This window comes from Dufourea novaeangliae, unplaced genomic scaffold, assembly GCF_001272555.1.
Source record: "Dufourea novaeangliae isolate 0120121106 unplaced genomic scaffold, ASM127255v1 scaffold187, whole genome shotgun sequence".
Taxonomy (NCBI): Eukaryota; Metazoa; Arthropoda; class Insecta; order Hymenoptera; family Halictidae; genus Dufourea; species Dufourea novaeangliae.
The window spans coordinates 231,922-248,667 of record NW_015374075.1 but is presented as its reverse complement, the minus strand read 5'-3'; the positions used below and the strand labels follow the sequence as shown (position 1 = coordinate 248,667).

Here is a 16,746-nt window from a genome sequence, read left to right as displayed (position 1 = left end):
TTTGCTCACCTTCCCCCACTAAGATAGAATCGCAAACGTACAGAATGGTACAGAAACGTTTATATGCGTATCTTTATAGACGTTATCCACATTTATAAAACAATTTGAATATATTTATGATTCCTGCCTACATATTAACATAGTTTAAAGGAAATAATAGAAACAAATTGTAAGTTTTACTTATGTCGATTCCAGAACGCATGTTTGGGCCACCCTATATAAACATATCACCTCATAAGCAAACTGGACGACGTGACTCGTACAGTGACAATCATGGCTGGTAAGTATGACGATCTACGTTTGTTTTCTCTTAGTTATTCTGAAATAGAATAGTAAACGTTACCAGAAAATACTTCAATATGTCATTAAATAGATTGATTGTTTAATTTAGATTCCTCTCACAAAAAATTAACGTATTGCTCGATCGTTTGAGATACACCATTTGCATAATGTTATGCTAAACTGTCCTAATTTTAGAAAATGCATCGGAAAAGAAACTTTCTAAACTCTGTGTTTCCACACATTCTTTGACAATATATAAAAATATTATATTTATTACTGTCGTATCATCTACTACGTAAAATATGTATTCATTTGGAAATGGAAATGTCGTGACATCAGTCAGTAATAAAATTATGACACCTGTTACATTTGACAGGTATTTTTTATATGTTCGTTTATTTGTATAATAATTGTTACACATGTTTCGTTTTCACGTTATGCAGACTGCCTGTCCATTTTATATAATCCAAAGTGAAAGAATTTGTTTTATCTGTTATAAGTAGACTGCGGATTTTATGCATTTATAGCCTATTGGAGTCTGTAAAATACAGTAAAGTACAAAACTTTCATCAGATCCAATTGGTTTTCTAGTTTATTCCAAACCTAATATAATTCTTAAGGAAAGAAAGAAATTCCTAACATTTGCTCTTCCCTGTATAAATTGCTTTAGAAAATATCATTTTGCATAAAAATCCACAGTCTAAAAGATTGTTAAATCAAACAAACGTAAAAACTATATTAGTTATTGCTAAGTCAATTTCAGTGTATTTTGAATCCTCATATTTGTTATAAATGCATAACATCTGTAATTCAATCATGAATCAATTACATACATACTGTTAATTAAACTATACCAATGTAACTATTAATGATTATTTGTGGTTTAAAAAAAATGAATAAATTAAATTTATTTATTTAAAACATGTGCTAATTGTAAATTATAATATAAGCTATAAAAATTCGAATTAAATGGTTAACAATTGCTGTTACTTTTAGAAGAAAATCCATATAACCACCTGCTCAAATCAATTACGATTGGGTCCAAAGAGTATAAGTACTATGACATCAGCAGCTTTGGAAAAAAATATGGTATGTGCATATAAATCATTACAAGCATTCAGTGCCATAAGAATGAAAAATATTAAGATTAATGATTTTCACAGACAGGTTGCCCTTTTCCGTTAGAGTACTCCTGGAGAGTGCAATCAGAAATTGTGACAATTTTCAAGTGAAAACAGCCGATGTAGAAAAGATCTTGAATTGGGAAACAAATCAGAGCTTGGAAGATGGAGCAGAGATATCTTTTAAACCCTCCAGGGTGATATTGCAGGTACATGATAAACTATAGTGGAATTACATGCAACAACTTATGAAAGTTACTTAAATTTTTTACTAAATTTAATTAGGATTTTACTGGAGTACCAGCAGTGGTGGATTTTGCATCTATGAGAGATGCAGTTAAAAGATTAGGCTCTGATCCAGATAAGATAAACCCCATCTGTCCATCAGATCTTGTTATTGATCACTCGATACAAGTTGATTTTATTAGAAGGTACAGTGATCTATTTACTTATAAAAATGAAGCAATGAGACTGTTATCAAATCATGCAAATAGACATCAAAGACAATTCACTGTTTCATCATAGTACACAGTTATTACATAATTCGGCTAGAGTCTGATACCGTTGAGTTTTATTTGGACTTGAAATGAGTGGAAAGATAGTGTGCTAATATTTAGAGGAATGGTAGTAGACGTGTACCGGATGAGAAAGATAACAGTATTGATAATGATATTATTCTTCTAGCAATGATGCTCTAAAAAAGAATGAGGAACTCGAATTCGAAAGGAACAAGGAAAGATTTATGTTCCTAAAGTGGGGAGCCAAGGCATTCGAAAATATGCTAATCGTTCCACCAGGAAGTGGAATAGTACATCAAGTGAATTTAGAATACTTAGCTAGAGTTGTTTTCGATACAAATAGTCTGCTCTACCCTGACAGCGTTGTCGGAACAGATTCTCATACAACCATGATCAATGGTCTTGGTGTACTTGGTTGGGGTGTAGGAGGAATTGAAGCTGAAGCAGTCATGTTAGGGCAAGCAATATCTATGTTAGTACCAAAAGTTGTAGGATACAGATTAGATGGTATCTTAAATCAGTATGTTACTTCAACCGATCTTGTTCTTACAATTACAAAGGTAAGAACATTGAGGAAACGTATGTTACTATTACTGTATATAATTATATCTATAATTATTATATATTTCTATGTATCCAAAGAATCTACGTCAAGTTGGAGTAGTTGGAAAATTTGTAGAATTTTTCGGGCCCGGTGTGTCTCAGCTAAGCATCGCGGATCGTGCCACAATATCGAATATGTGTCCAGAGTATGGAGCTACAGTTGGATTCTTCCCAGTTGATCAGCAAAGTTTAGCATATCTGAGGCAAACAGGTAAATACGCTCTTAAAACATTTAGGATAGTGGGATTCGGTAAATCAGCTTAAAAGATACACTTGTGTAGGGGTACAACATTGCCAACTTATTCTGTAAATGTTCCTTTCATAGGACGATCCGAAGACCATATTACCAGAATAGAAAAATATCTCACCGTCATCCGTATGTTGAGGAATTACGACGAAGAAAGCCAAAATCCTATCTTTTCCGAAGTGGTTACTCTAGACCTAGGAACTGTCGTTTCCAGCGTTAGTGGTCCAAAGAGGCCTCACGACCGTGTCTCCGTTGTGGACATGAAAACAGACTTCAGGAACTGTCTTACTAATAAGGTAGGAGAATTAGCAATCATTACGATATGTTTTTACTATAGCAAACTTTCTATAAGCGCGTCGTCAATGGTGCAATTATTTAATGCCGTGAGAGTGCAGGGTAGCAGATGATCAGTTAGTACTCGTATGGGACAAACATAACCCAGTGACGATCAACCATTACCGTCAAACGGGATCACGTTCATCCCATGCTATACTTTGTAGCCAATAATCAACAGCGATACAATATTCCCCAGTGCGTGTCCAAGCGTTAGGAGTGTGCTAACTTGTGGTTTTCCAGAGGGCGGTGAAGGAAGATGAAAGAATCCCAGGTAACTACTGCTGTGATATGAATGATGACGATGACACATCACAGCAAGAGTTCCTCTGGACTCTTCCATCTAGAAGTAATTGAAATCTACTCGACACAGATTCCTGTGATCGTAGTCATACCGAGAAAGTAAAAAAAAACAGAAAAAATTGGAAACATTACCTTTCCGAATGAAGTCGGTGTACGAGTTTAAGTACCGTCCACGAGGTTATGTCTCGTACATTTTGCTTTGCTGATCTAGCTTTATGACCTTTCGATTCATCATACAGTTAGATCACCAAAGAAAAATAAACGGGACGTTATGGAAGATGTTCAAGATTCGCTGTCTACTCGATGGTCAGTCTTATCCCCGGGGACGAGTATTTCGATCTAGTCACGACTCTGTACCAGCGTTTCACTAGATGAATACTTCGCCCCTGATAACAAGACCAGAAACGCTGAAAATATTTGGAGAGGATTCGATGGGCGTCGAGGAACAGAGACAGACATTGGATGAATCCTACCCGGTGAGGCCTTTATAGAACCACCCACACCGGACGAGATTTCATCCGACAGCAGCCTCCACTTTGCGCACTTCTCTTGAATACGATGTAGCTTTTTTTGGCCAAGTTCCCTTTGATCGAGTTCCGTACTGCAGCAGACAAGTGGTTTGTCTTGTAAAGAGAATCACGGACCACTGGCTAGACTGAGAATCGAACACGGACAGACGACGTAACCACCACACGAAGCAAATCGTTACAATGAGTTAACTCTTAGCACGAGGACCGTGATTACCGCCAGCACTGTTAATTGCACACTGATGACCTTCCTCGCTCGCCGGCCGACATTTATACGTGACCAGGACGCATCCCCACCCTTCGGCCGAGCGGTGCAGCCCGTCCAGGCCAACCCAGTGAACGTTCCACGAATTTCTTATATTTGACATAATGTTCAGGTAGAGGAACATTTTTTTTTTTTTTAATTATAAAACGAGGCTAGAGTCTTCTCGTTTGTTGGTTCCGTAAACAGAATGAAATCCATGTTTTCCGTTAGCTACTACGTATAATTCAATTCTCAAATGAAATTCACGTTTACATTATTTGTGAAGTAAACGACCTCGTGTATCTTTATGTTGAATTATTTAAAGTATATCGTGTTTAGAGCATTTAAACTTGATAAACAATAAGACACTGGAAATTTATGGAATTTATATTGAAAATGTTTGAAGAGCAAATTAGAAGAGAATGCGATTTATGAGAATTTAAGGATTATGGTGTATTGACGGTGATGGAGGAGCGAGGCGTTCAGTCAAATTGGACACGGCAGTCGTGTGAACGCGATGAAGCAACGATATGAGCAGCGATGATTTTAAAAACAACGGATCGATCGATTTCTATTGAAAGATGTTCAACATTGGAATCGCGTTACTATGCTATCACAGCAAGGACATTTGCTGAAAACTTGTCCATACCGATCATAGAGAGCTGACGTTCCTTCGGCGTGAAATTCAACGCCCTTTCATCGTCATCTATTTTTTCTTCTTTTTTTTTTTGTTGGATTGCCAATGATCCACGTGAACCAGAAATAGTTCAATATTCTTTGTACAAAAGATGTTCTTACGGAGTATTAACAATTCGAGATCATATTTGAGCATTTCAAAAGGCAAATCGATGAAACCCATTAAATAAAAACTGATAAAAACTGATGATACAGGTGCATAAAAATAAACATGCAAGAGAATTAGTTAATAATTCATATATGACTGTTAAAGTTAATCGGTTGTACTTTCTGGGAATATCATTCGTGAACTAATTTTAATACGAGACAAGAAATGTTAAATATTTTGCATTCTTTTAAATTATATATACAGTTCATTCATAACATTCATGGTAAATTACTGAATGAATTAAAAAATTTGTACAATGCATGGCGGTTTCTTTTACCGATTTAGAAATCATCTGCAGGATAATTAGTTTTAAGAATTAAAATTGAATAGAATAAAAATGATATATATATATATATATATATATATATATTGCAAGTCGTCAGTGGAAAAGGATGGGATCGATCGTAGATCCGATGAATTACAATAAATTTTCTATACGTACCGGTGATCGATTGATCTTGAATTTCGCGAAGAAAGTGAGCGACTGACTTCGATCAAGCCACGAACGTCGTCTGACCTCGCTCGAAATTGCTGATACAACAGCCCGTTCGTTTTGCGAGCCTCCACAGATTTTGTTGCAAACCGTCGCCTTACGTACGGATATTCCTTCTGTTTCGTATTGCAGCGATCGGTACTGCTATCGCGTTACCGCATATCGTTTCTGGACAACATTTTGCGTTCACGAATTTCATATAATCATTTATCTTTTTTTTTTTCAACCAGAGTATACGAGAATGATTTCTAATATCTCTGTGAACCGTTAATCATTGTTAACGGTGAATGTGTCATTTATAGGGTCTGACTCGTTTTCAATGGTACCAAGTTTCTAGAAACTCGACGAAAGGGACGGTGGGGGAATAACAGCGCTCGGTGGTTGTAAAATCGGTGAAAGCAGCCCACAACGCGAGGAAAAGCCCCCATCGACGGCGTCGACAGGCTAATTGCCCAAAACAATGTGCTCAGGCTAAGGGATGGCCTTTAGAAATTTTGGCAGCGACTTCGATCTGGCTTACCTTCCTGAAAATAATTACAACGTGTCCCCGTAAATGACCTTCCAGTGAGCGTCTAAATGAGCATTGCAATTTGAAGGGAATTTCTGGAAAAATCTAGAAATATCGACTCTCTGTTATTTGAAGTGCATTATGGAATTTAATTATCAATATTTGCAATTGAAACTCGATTGTAGAAACGTTAACTAGAGAGGGTATTGAAATGAATAATGCTGAAATAAGCTTAGAACAGATGGTTTAATACATGAGAATGCTTCTTTAGCGAATCATTTATATACATTGGACAATGGAATTGTAGGTGCAAAATGGTCATTGACACTCTGTTAGGTCGACGAACTTTTTTTTCTGACTGTCAAAGAATTTAGGTGTTACGGCAGTGTGAAAGAATGTTTCTAGGTGGATAAGGAATGGAATATATTTTTCACCTAATCTTTGAAAATTATAATATTTACAGGGGGATATATGTTTTGCGATGTTTTATATCAAGTTAAAGTATGGAAGTAGTTGTATTACTGTAGATAATAAATTTTCCTTTCCAGGTAGGATTCAAGGGATACGGCTTAAGCTCTGAAAAGGTGGATTCCGTGGGTATGTTCGAATACGAGGGCAAGGATTACAAATTGAGGCAAGGCTCGGTGGTCATCGCTGCAATTACTAGCTGTACTAATACTAGCAATCCCAGCGTTATGCTTGGAGCAGGTAAATGACTCTTGAGCGGAAACATTTAAGAAAACATTATTTTAATATAATTCTGAAGCTCAATATATTAATTTTAAAGTTCAGGTTTTATTAATTTTTTTTTTTAATTTTAAACTGTTCATTACCTTAACACGTTGAATGCCGTGGGGGTCACCGGTGCCCCGCACTCTAAACAATATACTTGTCCATATTATTAATATTAAACTATAAACTGGTAAACGTCTACAAACTAAATGTCAAAAGTATGGTAACATAGTTGACTTCAATAATTTTATATAATATTTTATTCTTATACACTTTGTGTAACGAAGATTTCTCTTCGACACTGTGGCTGAAACGTACGAAAATTCTCCGGCATTCAACGTGTTAAACAGTAGGGTAGATATTCAACAGAAAACTAGATTGATTAAAGAAGAATTAAGAAAATTCTCAAGTCACTCCAATATGGCGCATGATTTTATTTAATTTTGTTTACTTTTTCGTGTTTTCCCATTAACATGTTCGCATTGTTAAAATTGTAGGTCTCCTAGCGAAGAATGCTGTCGAGGCTGGTTTAACCGTCGCGCCTTATATAAAAACGTCTTTGTCTCCGGGATCAGGCGTCGTCACTTATTACCTGCAGGAGAGCGGAGTGATTCCATACCTGACGAAATTGGGATTCGACATTGTCGGCTATGGGTGTATGACCTGCATCGGTAACAGCGGTCCTCTTCCCGACGTTATTGTCGAGACTATTGAGAAAGTAAGAACCTGGGTGCAGAGGGAAATGCTTTTGTCTATCGCTGTTTTATTTATCCTATATTCGTCATCCTTGATTTTGAACGTTCTTTTTTTTTTCCCTCCATTCGAATCAGAACGAACTCATATGTTGCGGCGTACTTTCCGGCAATCGGAATTTCGAGGGTCGAATTCACCCTAACACAAGAGCAAATTATTTGGCGTCACCGCTCTTAGTAATCGCTTACGCCATCGCTGGCACGGTGGACATAGATTTCCAAACGGAACCGCTTGGTAAATAGACTTCCTTTCGTACAGAGCAATATGAATCATTATATGGATTTATGGGTAACGTTGAAAACCTTCAGGTCGCCGGGCGGATGGCAGTCCAATATATCTTCAAGATATCTGGCCCACCAGAACGGATATCCAAACGGTGGAACAGAAACACGTAATCCCAGCTATGTTTAAAGAAGTTTACAGGAAGATAGAGAAGGGTAGCTCGAACTGGGCAAATCTGGTGGCCCCCGATGGCAAATTGTATCCGTGGGATTCCACTTCCACGTATATCAAGAATCCACCATATTTTGATGATTTACAAAAGGTGAATCGAGACTATAAATCTATATTTATATAGGAATTACCGAAAATAAATCCGGTGAGCAAAGCACGCGTTCTTCTGAATCTCGGCGATTCTGTTACGACGGATCATATCAGTCCAGCTGGTAGTATTGCTCGTAACTCTCCAGCAGCTCGATACCTTGCGAATCGTGGGTATGTTTCTTAACTATAATTCAGGAATGATATGAATACTGATATTTGTAATAATTCGTTTCTTCAACATTTAGATTGACACCGAAAGAATTCAATTCCTATGGATCCCGTAGAGGTAACGACGCTGTAATGGCGCGGGGCACGTTCGCAAACATCCGTCTGGTGAATAAATTCATCGGAAAACCCGGACCACGTACAGTTTACATTCCCACTAACGAAGAAGTACGTTATGACATTACGAACGAATAAAATTGCTCGTATAAAATGTTTGCTTATACAAAACTATTAACCGACTTTTAGATGGACGTTTTCGACGCAGCCGAAAAGTATGTGAAAGATCAGACACCTTTAATTATCCTTGTCGGTAAAGAGTACGGATCTGGATCTTCGAGAGATTGGGCCGCGAAGGGTCCTTATCTTCTTGGAATTAGAGCAGTTATAGCTGAGTCTTATGAAAGAATACATAGGTAACCATTTTGTACAATGCGTACATTGCATGTTTTGAAATTTTATGATAGCGTTGGAATTTCAATAGCCGTGGGAGATATGATATACTCGAGAAGCTGTTTAAAAATATTTTATTGACGGTCCTGTTATTTTCCAGGTCAAATTTAGTAGGTATGGGTATTATTCCGCTGCAATACCTACCTGGACAAAATGCGGAGTCCCTCGAATTGACCGGGTACGAGGTATACGACATAGCCGTACCTGATAATTGTCAGCCTGGCCAGAAAATCACCGTTACAACAGATAATGGGAAAAAGTTCGAAGTGATTGTACGGTTCGACACGGAGGTTGATTTAACGTATTTCAGACACGGCGGTATTCTAAACTATATGATTAGAAAAATGCTTTGATAGATATCGGACAGGCAGACGAGATCTAAATTACTATATTGCAAAATGTTACTTAATGCAATACTTAACTTTGGGTTTGGACTTGCCAGCATAGAATGTTTAAATGTATATTCATATCTTTTTATTCATAGTAAATGAAGTGAAATTATAACGAATACGATACTGCTTCTTCATTATTAAATATTACAGAGGCGAAGGTACTGAAATAGTGAATTATCTAGCATAAATATATTTATTTCTGAGTATTACAAATTGTTTTTAGATGGAATACTTTTGAACTTTATAATTCAAGGTAAATTTAGCAGCTCGATTCGTTAAAGAATTTACAGATTGAATCAGTAATCGACCGTAAATCGATTGAGACAAATTTTTTACATTTTGTAGTCATGTTTTGAATAAATCGTGGGAAAACGAATATTTGTTAACATAATAAAGTATTTATAAATTGTTTCACTGTGACTCGCTTTTTATCCTAGAACTAAATCTCCCAGATACTTCGAATTATAAAATATCTCAAGATACATGAATCCTAGAGTAATTCTTTGTACAATGCCAAGGTCATTTCTAAAAATTTATCTATTTTATGCGCACACCTAATTTGTCCTTATTCGTTCGTACCTAAGAATTTCTTTATAATTGGTCTCTTTGTATGAATATCCTGAGAACGTAAGTTCAACTAAATGTTGATCCGTGGCTCCATACAAATGAGCACTGTCGAAGTCTAGACAGTAAACGGGACTTGACATTCTGCTAAGATTCATGAAATAGAGCTGCAGAAAAATAAACAAATATTGTCATTTAGTTATCGAGGTAATAATAAATACCAGTGAGGAACATTCATGTACTGACTTGTACATAATTTCTCTGTCTTTGATCCCATAGAACAGTTTTGCAGTTGAATTGAGTTCCGGTGAGCATTGTATAATAATAATCGGATGATATGCAATATATAGTTGCGTCAGTTGGGTCTGCCCACGAGTATACGCATGTTCCAGTTCTGAAAGAAAAGCAATTAGAAAAATCAAGCTTAAGAATATCGTATTCATAAGTATGTAATACAATTAATGATACATTACATTATAACTTAAAGTAGAATTACAATTCCGCTTTATGTTATAAAACTCATTAATTGTATTTACCTCAAGTCCCATTTCCGAATGTAAGTATCATATCCGCAAGTGAGCAGAATTTGGGGACTATCCCAGACCATGTCTAATATTCCTGCTCCACGTTGCCAATTGTGATTTAGTATGTGTGATTCACTGTAACTGAAATGTTTTTGTTATGTTATTGGACCTATCATGCCTCTGAAACTACACAATCCGCATCTCTATACTACACAGGGTTTTGATAATTCGTTTACATTGAATGTAAATTACACTGTACCATTCAAGATCAAATATATGAAGCGGAGGACTGTCACTATTTCCAGCAGAGCCCACAGCAACTTTTTTACCCGTTGGATCTGCAGAAAGCGACCACACCCTATCTGCAATGTTTAAAGTTGCCACAGGTATGTTCAGGAATCTTTGTCCTACAGGTCCCCAAATCTAAATATTAATTTATTGCTTAACATCGGATTATAAAACTGATCATTGGAACTCACTGTTTGGTATTACAGTGTTTCAAAAAGTTACCTTCACTGTCCCATCACCGGAACCTGACATAATTGCATCACAGGTCTCGTCTACTGCATTTACATCTGAAGTATGAGCCCTATCAATACTACAGTAAAAGTCTATACTTTCATCACATCTTGACTTTGTCCAAAATTGTATACTACCGTCCCTGTGAAAATTTGAGATACATAAGATGTAAATGTCAATGTTTGCTTTATCTTAAAGCCAAACTTATGTGCTAAGTACCTGTGACCAGTGATGATGCATTCATTTCTGACAATGAACTTACATATGTCACTTCTAATATTGTCATTAACTAAAATACGATTGTTTTGTTGCGCTTCATGGGAATGCCATGTGCGTTTGAAACCACACAGCTGATTCCCACCACTCCACCATAGAATATCACTGGTTAGTTGAATCCATGGCATGAGTTTTATTTTCTGTGAGGAGAGGACCCTCTTCTCGTATCTGCCATACTGCCAATTGTGTGAAACATGCCACTTTGTGCGCAAGCATAGTAATGGATTACACCTGTAATTTGTTGGTAATGCTTATAATACAGGAGAAACGTCTTATTTTAGCAAATACTTTCACTTGATAAGGAGGAATATTCATAAGATCCGTAGTCTGATAATAACAATACCAATAGAGATTTCACTATTCAATAAATTTCTATTTTATGAATTATATATATGTACAGGGGATCATTAAATAACTGGGAACCACCTAAATAGATCTTTCTAGATTTTCAATCATATATAAATAAAGTCTCGCAAAGCGATGCATGCTACAATTTGTATAGTATGTGAACGCGAACGGATGAAATATTGTCATTGAAAATAAATAAGAGTTTCGCGAAGATTGGAGTATTAGCTGCCAAAAAAGAATGATCGAGTATAACCTAACAAACCTTTCGCGAAATTTTCTCGAAGTTTGATTCGTCGCGATCGGCTGTTTGCTCTTCTTGATCCAAAGCGTTTCTCCCCGTATAATGTCATAGAATCGTGTGCATACTTCACTGAGTCGTACCAAGTCGAATGCATGACAGTAGTCGAAAATTAAGATCAGAACGTCAGACGGCAGGGTGTCTAAACGCCGCGCATCTGTCATTTTTGTTGAACCAATCACGTAACGACCGCGCGAGGACAACAGCTGTTGAAGTTCAACGTTACACGAAATGTCACGTGCGGGTAACTTTCCGCTGCCAGCGATCAAAAAAAGATTGTTTACAGGTAGACACGTATGAGCCATCGTTTCATCGAACTTTTAAATTTATATCCACTATGCCACGAGACATATGATATTTGATTGTCAATTGTTATGTTTGTCAATGCTCTTTCATTACAAAATACTTATTACCTTTGTAATAAAAATTTTCATTCGCAACTTTTATGTAACTTATATTTATTTCTAAAATTGTGATGCTTATATCAGTTTCTGCGATATAAAATTTGAAAAATTAAAGCTTCGTGTATATCTTAACTTGAAAAATAATTATATAAAAATGTAATTAACATATCACATGCATGCAGTAACTATCCATTGGGTAAATTGTATGGTAATTACTGCGTTATTCATAAAAAATTTCATTTCCCTTGGACATAAGTATTCATTCATGTCTTTGTAGAGTTATGTTTCCGCGACGACGCATTTGTCTTTTGCTTCTTGAGGCGTTTTCCATTCTACAGTCTTCTTTGTGTCTATAAATTATTAATGAAAACTTGAAGGAAAGCTACGTACAAACAAAATGTATTGCAAATAATTAAAGAATTGGTATTATTATACCTGGCATTGTGTGTTTTAAGTACACCACGTATAGTATCAAGTACATGAATGCAGTTATAGCGGCAAGCGATGAAAATAACCGTAACGTTGTTACACCTCCGAAGAGTTTATATAAAATTCCACCTATTAGACTACCAATCGCGAAACCTGAAATAAAACAATGATATAATGTACACTGATAGATTTTAAATGTACTATGGCATTTTGAAAAAATTATTAAATACTATTTAAGAAAATATTATTACCAAAACCATCATCCATGCCAGCTACAATACCCTGAACAGTGGCTGATGCACCGGGTGGTGCAACCTTACTCGCATATGCAACTATTGTCGTGTAACATAGCGCATAAGTAGGTCCCTGCATAAACAATTCTATTGGAATTACCCACCACGGAGTGGGTGCCAATGATATTAATCCCAATCGCAATGCATAACATACGAAACAGAACGTAAAAGTGTATCCAAATCCTAACTTCTTTAGAATTTTACCTGTACATAAAGTAATTCGTATATTTATTTCAAAGATTCCATAAGATAAATGTAAATCGTATATACAGAAAAATTGTGCAAAAGGAATACCAGACAAGGAAAAGAAGATTACTTCGCCACCTAAAGTTTCTGCGGCGACAATTAATCCTTCTATCAATTTGATTTTACTCATGTGACCAGTCGCTAGAGCTAGATCTTCTAAATACCTGTTGAAAATGTGTTTATGATGTGAATATAATTACATTTTCTTTTGAATATCTGTTATCCTGCAAGTTACGTTTTCTGTTACAAAATGATGTATTATATTGGACATTTTAAAAGCATGAAATATTACCAAAATAAAAAGTAAATTATGAAGCTGTCCAGAATACCAGCGATTGTCGCGAAGCAGAGAAATATAATTATGGGTTTCAACTTTAGAAGCTGAAAAACATCTTTTAATATATTATCCGACCCCGCCATAATTGGTAGCTGTAATAGACGTTTTGGATAGATTATTAATAATTAAACCAAATTTAAATTTAAACCAATTAAAGAAGTTACAGGAAAAGACTGATAGATACTGAAATATTAATTGAACTACTCACTTTCAATTTCTTACAGCAGAGTATATCGACGAACGAAAAGGCAAAAATGAGTAGAAACGCAGGTGTATAAGTTTTTATAATTTCTCCTTCTGACCAAGCATCTACTGTATAACCAGCCAAAAGAGCAGACACTCCAAAGCCTATGGTCCCCCACACACGTTGCCTACCGTACCCCATTTCGCCACCATCTCCTGTAATTTAAATCATTAGAGAATACAAATAATATTAAAGATTAAACACAAAATTATATTATAAGTATTGTTATTAAATACCTAGTATATCGAAACAAATTGCATCGCTTATACTATTGCAAACATTGAAGCCAATATTTCCAAGGGACATTAAAATGATGTAGCCCCAGAAAGTTGCAGATGTATAAAGACATTGCTTGTCATCAAAATTATCACAGGTAACATTACATTTATTGTTTTTCAGGCAATAGGAAGTCGCGTTCGCGTTAGCTAAACATGTAGTATTTGCAGTAAAGCTTGCTTCTCCTTTAATTGCTTCAAACTGTATTGGAACAGAAAATTTGTTCTCCATACAAGTCCAATGGCACATTGTATTCTTTGCTCCAGTACATAAATTTGGTTTTGAAATGTCCTTGAATACATACGAAATCACAGATATATGTTTAAATCTAAGTTCATACAAATGAGAATTTTTCTATAATAATAAAAAAAAGAATTACCTCTGGTGAACAATGCGATAACAAGGTACATGACACATTTTCAAACATATGGTTTGGTAGAACCGGTCCAGGAAGTACTGGTAAGAAATACATACAGATAAAGCAAGTACTTGTTGCTCCTATTAATGTTACAAAAATAGCTTTTCTCCAGGAGTCAAAATAATCCACTAGAAATCCAAAAGCTGGCTTAGCAATTAGAAACAATATAGGCAGAATGGCTGTGATGCTGCCCATAACTATTGCTGATATTCCAAGCTGCTTCCCATAGACTGGGAAGAATGGAAGAATCGGTCCCATTGCTATAGTACAGAGTAATATCACAATATTATAAATACATACAAGAAAATGCGTTCTAACATTATTTTATAACCATATTTACCTGCCATGAAGAAAAAGTAATGTGCCTTTATAGGCAACTGTTTGTAATTAACTTTCATTTTGTATGATTATTAACTAACTAAAACATTAAAAAAATCTTGATTCAAATGTATCATCGAGTAGAAGCGGCCCAAGTTCTGAACATTCTAATGCCTCCTGAAATCAGATAAGCTTAGTACACGTATAACGAATCAAGCAAGTCAAAATATTCACACATTTCGTACACGGAGGTATTGATAACAATGACATTCACATTTTGTGAAAATAAAAGCCTAAAGATAAGGAATGTAAGAAGTATATTAACAACTCGAGATACCATATCATTAACATTACTTTCAAAATGTAGCCTCTGAATGTCGATTTAAAATATCTTTCAAACGCGTTTTGAATTTTCAAATACTCGGAAGTTCAATTTATGGCATCCAACGCAGCTGACGAGTTGTCATCTTTGATGATCGGAAATACTCGTTTTACTGATAAGCATTGAAGCAACGCGTATCTTCCTTAGATCCATTATCAGATACTAATTATGATGTAAAAGAACTTACTGTGTCACGACCGACTAGATTGATAATAATTAGATTTTAGTCCGAATATATGCTCCTCTTTGACTACTTTCATGTTGTCGTCGGACCGAGAACAGCGACGTAGTAGTGCACACTAACAGCGAGTTACACATGTACTTTTCGAACGGAAATCACATGCATCCAATGCATCTTTTGCATGCAGCTGTACTAGTCACTAGTGATAATGCGACCAGATGCTTTTACCCTCGACATCAAAACCGGATTGTCGGGTGTTCCTCTTGCGCCTCTGAAAGCAATTGAATAACAAGACCATTTTAGACGCCATTATTGAGCTGTAATTATGATGTGCATTGATATTACTGTATATTTTAATATGTTAAAATATACAAAATAATATTTCATTTCTAATCGAAAACACTTACAATATTTTAAAAATAAATATACTCTAATTATGCAATTCAACGCATAAATAGATGTATTTTTTTACGATATCATCAAATAGTAAAAATGCAGGTGGTTAACGCGTTGACTACAATTATTCTTTATATATGAACTGCGAAATGAATTACCATCGTTATGTTAAATTAAAAATTTGTACAGCACCACACGAGGAATGGACTAATAATTCCAGTGAAAGTCGCGAGTTCTGATTGAATCGTCTACGTCGTTGACGAAAATTAATTAAAATTTTGAATAGATTCCGCTTTTAAACGAAGATGATTCATTTAAAATCCCGCGTAGTCATCATCGATACACAATACCAACGCCTACCAATGTCGATTAAAGTTATTTCGTAAATAGAGCATTAAATTGTGTTTTATGAAATACCCGCGGTAACAGTTCAGACATCATTCACTTTTAGAAACATTGTTACGCTATTTTACTTTGAACAATTTGCCGTGATTATCAGAATTTTGAAAATGCGTCAAGTCGTACGTTAAATCGTACGATGGAATATACCGAGCCTTTGAGCAATGAATATTTTAAATACTGTGAAATATTAATTCAAGTACTGTTATTTACGAAATAGTGCCCCGAAGATTTTCGAATACAATTCGTGAACGAAATAATTTGATGTTTGACTGTAATATTCTTGCGATTGTCTTTCCCGACAATTGTAACGTCAACAAAGTAATTCAGTAGTAATTGACGGGATGACTCAATTCTCTTCGCGAGGAGAGACTAGCATATAGAGAAAACGTTATCGTAAGAGAAGGTCGAGGACGCTACAGGAAACACGGCGCGATCTCAATCATCCTGTCGGTCTCTTGACTAATTGTACAGCACACCGCTACTTTATACAACTTGCACGCATACGATATATTAACAAATATGCTGTACGGAATGAGATCACGTACTGAAATAACTATACCGTTAAACAGACAGAAAGTTTCCGGTGGATGAGTACAAGTAATCAGACACTTCAGAGAGGATCCATGGCTTAGGAGATACGAGAAAACATTCAGCATTTCCGTGCATACAAAATAATCACAATTTCGCTATCATAAAAACCGTGTTATTTCACATTCAGATCATTTCGTGGGAGAGTACTGCATACTCATTACGCGGGAAAATTCAAAAGGAAG

At 35.8% G+C, this 16,746-nt stretch overlaps 3 protein-coding genes across 3 annotated transcripts; 1 reads left to right on the top strand and 2 right to left on the bottom strand.

Moving 5' to 3' along the window:
* Window positions 1-1,274: 1,274 nt before the first annotated feature.
* Window positions 1,275-9,271, top strand: LOC107190495 (cytoplasmic aconitate hydratase-like; the record flags this gene model as incomplete). Its single annotated transcript, XM_015579305.1, has 14 exons — window positions 1,275-1,371; window positions 1,446-1,612; window positions 1,689-1,834; window positions 2,088-2,481; window positions 2,564-2,735; window positions 2,850-3,067; window positions 6,572-6,731; window positions 7,253-7,473; window positions 7,586-7,742; window positions 7,817-8,052; window positions 8,086-8,222; window positions 8,297-8,444; window positions 8,523-8,689; window positions 8,827-9,271. Coding segments are annotated over 14 exons (2,673 nt in total), but the record flags the coding sequence as incomplete, so codon positions are not given.
* Window positions 9,272-9,670: 399 nt separating this feature from the next.
* Window positions 9,671-11,832, bottom strand: LOC107190582 (F-box/WD repeat-containing protein 4). The gene is made up of 7 exons (XM_015579408.1): window positions 11,612-11,832; window positions 10,945-11,232; window positions 10,717-10,867; window positions 10,466-10,629; window positions 10,219-10,347; window positions 9,929-10,076; window positions 9,671-9,849 (listed from the first exon to the last, which is right to left on the bottom strand). Exons 1-7 carry the CDS (start codon window positions 11,809-11,811, stop codon window positions 9,673-9,675), a joined length of 1,257 nt encoding a protein of 418 aa, XP_015434894.1. The 5' UTR covers window positions 11,812-11,832; the 3' UTR covers window positions 9,671-9,672.
* A 467-nt stretch (window positions 11,833-12,299) lies between these two features.
* LOC107190584 (major facilitator superfamily domain-containing protein 6) lies at window positions 12,300-14,692 on the bottom strand. Its single transcript, XM_015579409.1, has 9 exons — window positions 14,635-14,692; window positions 14,256-14,554; window positions 13,837-14,167; window positions 13,565-13,755; window positions 13,312-13,448; window positions 13,068-13,183; window positions 12,732-12,977; window positions 12,487-12,633; window positions 12,300-12,401 (listed from the first exon to the last, which is right to left on the bottom strand). The coding sequence occupies exons 1-9, from the start codon at window positions 14,690-14,692 to the stop codon at window positions 12,331-12,333; spliced, it is 1,596 nt and encodes a 531-aa protein (XP_015434895.1). The 3' UTR covers window positions 12,300-12,330.
* Window positions 14,693-16,746: the final 2,054 nt, after the last annotated feature.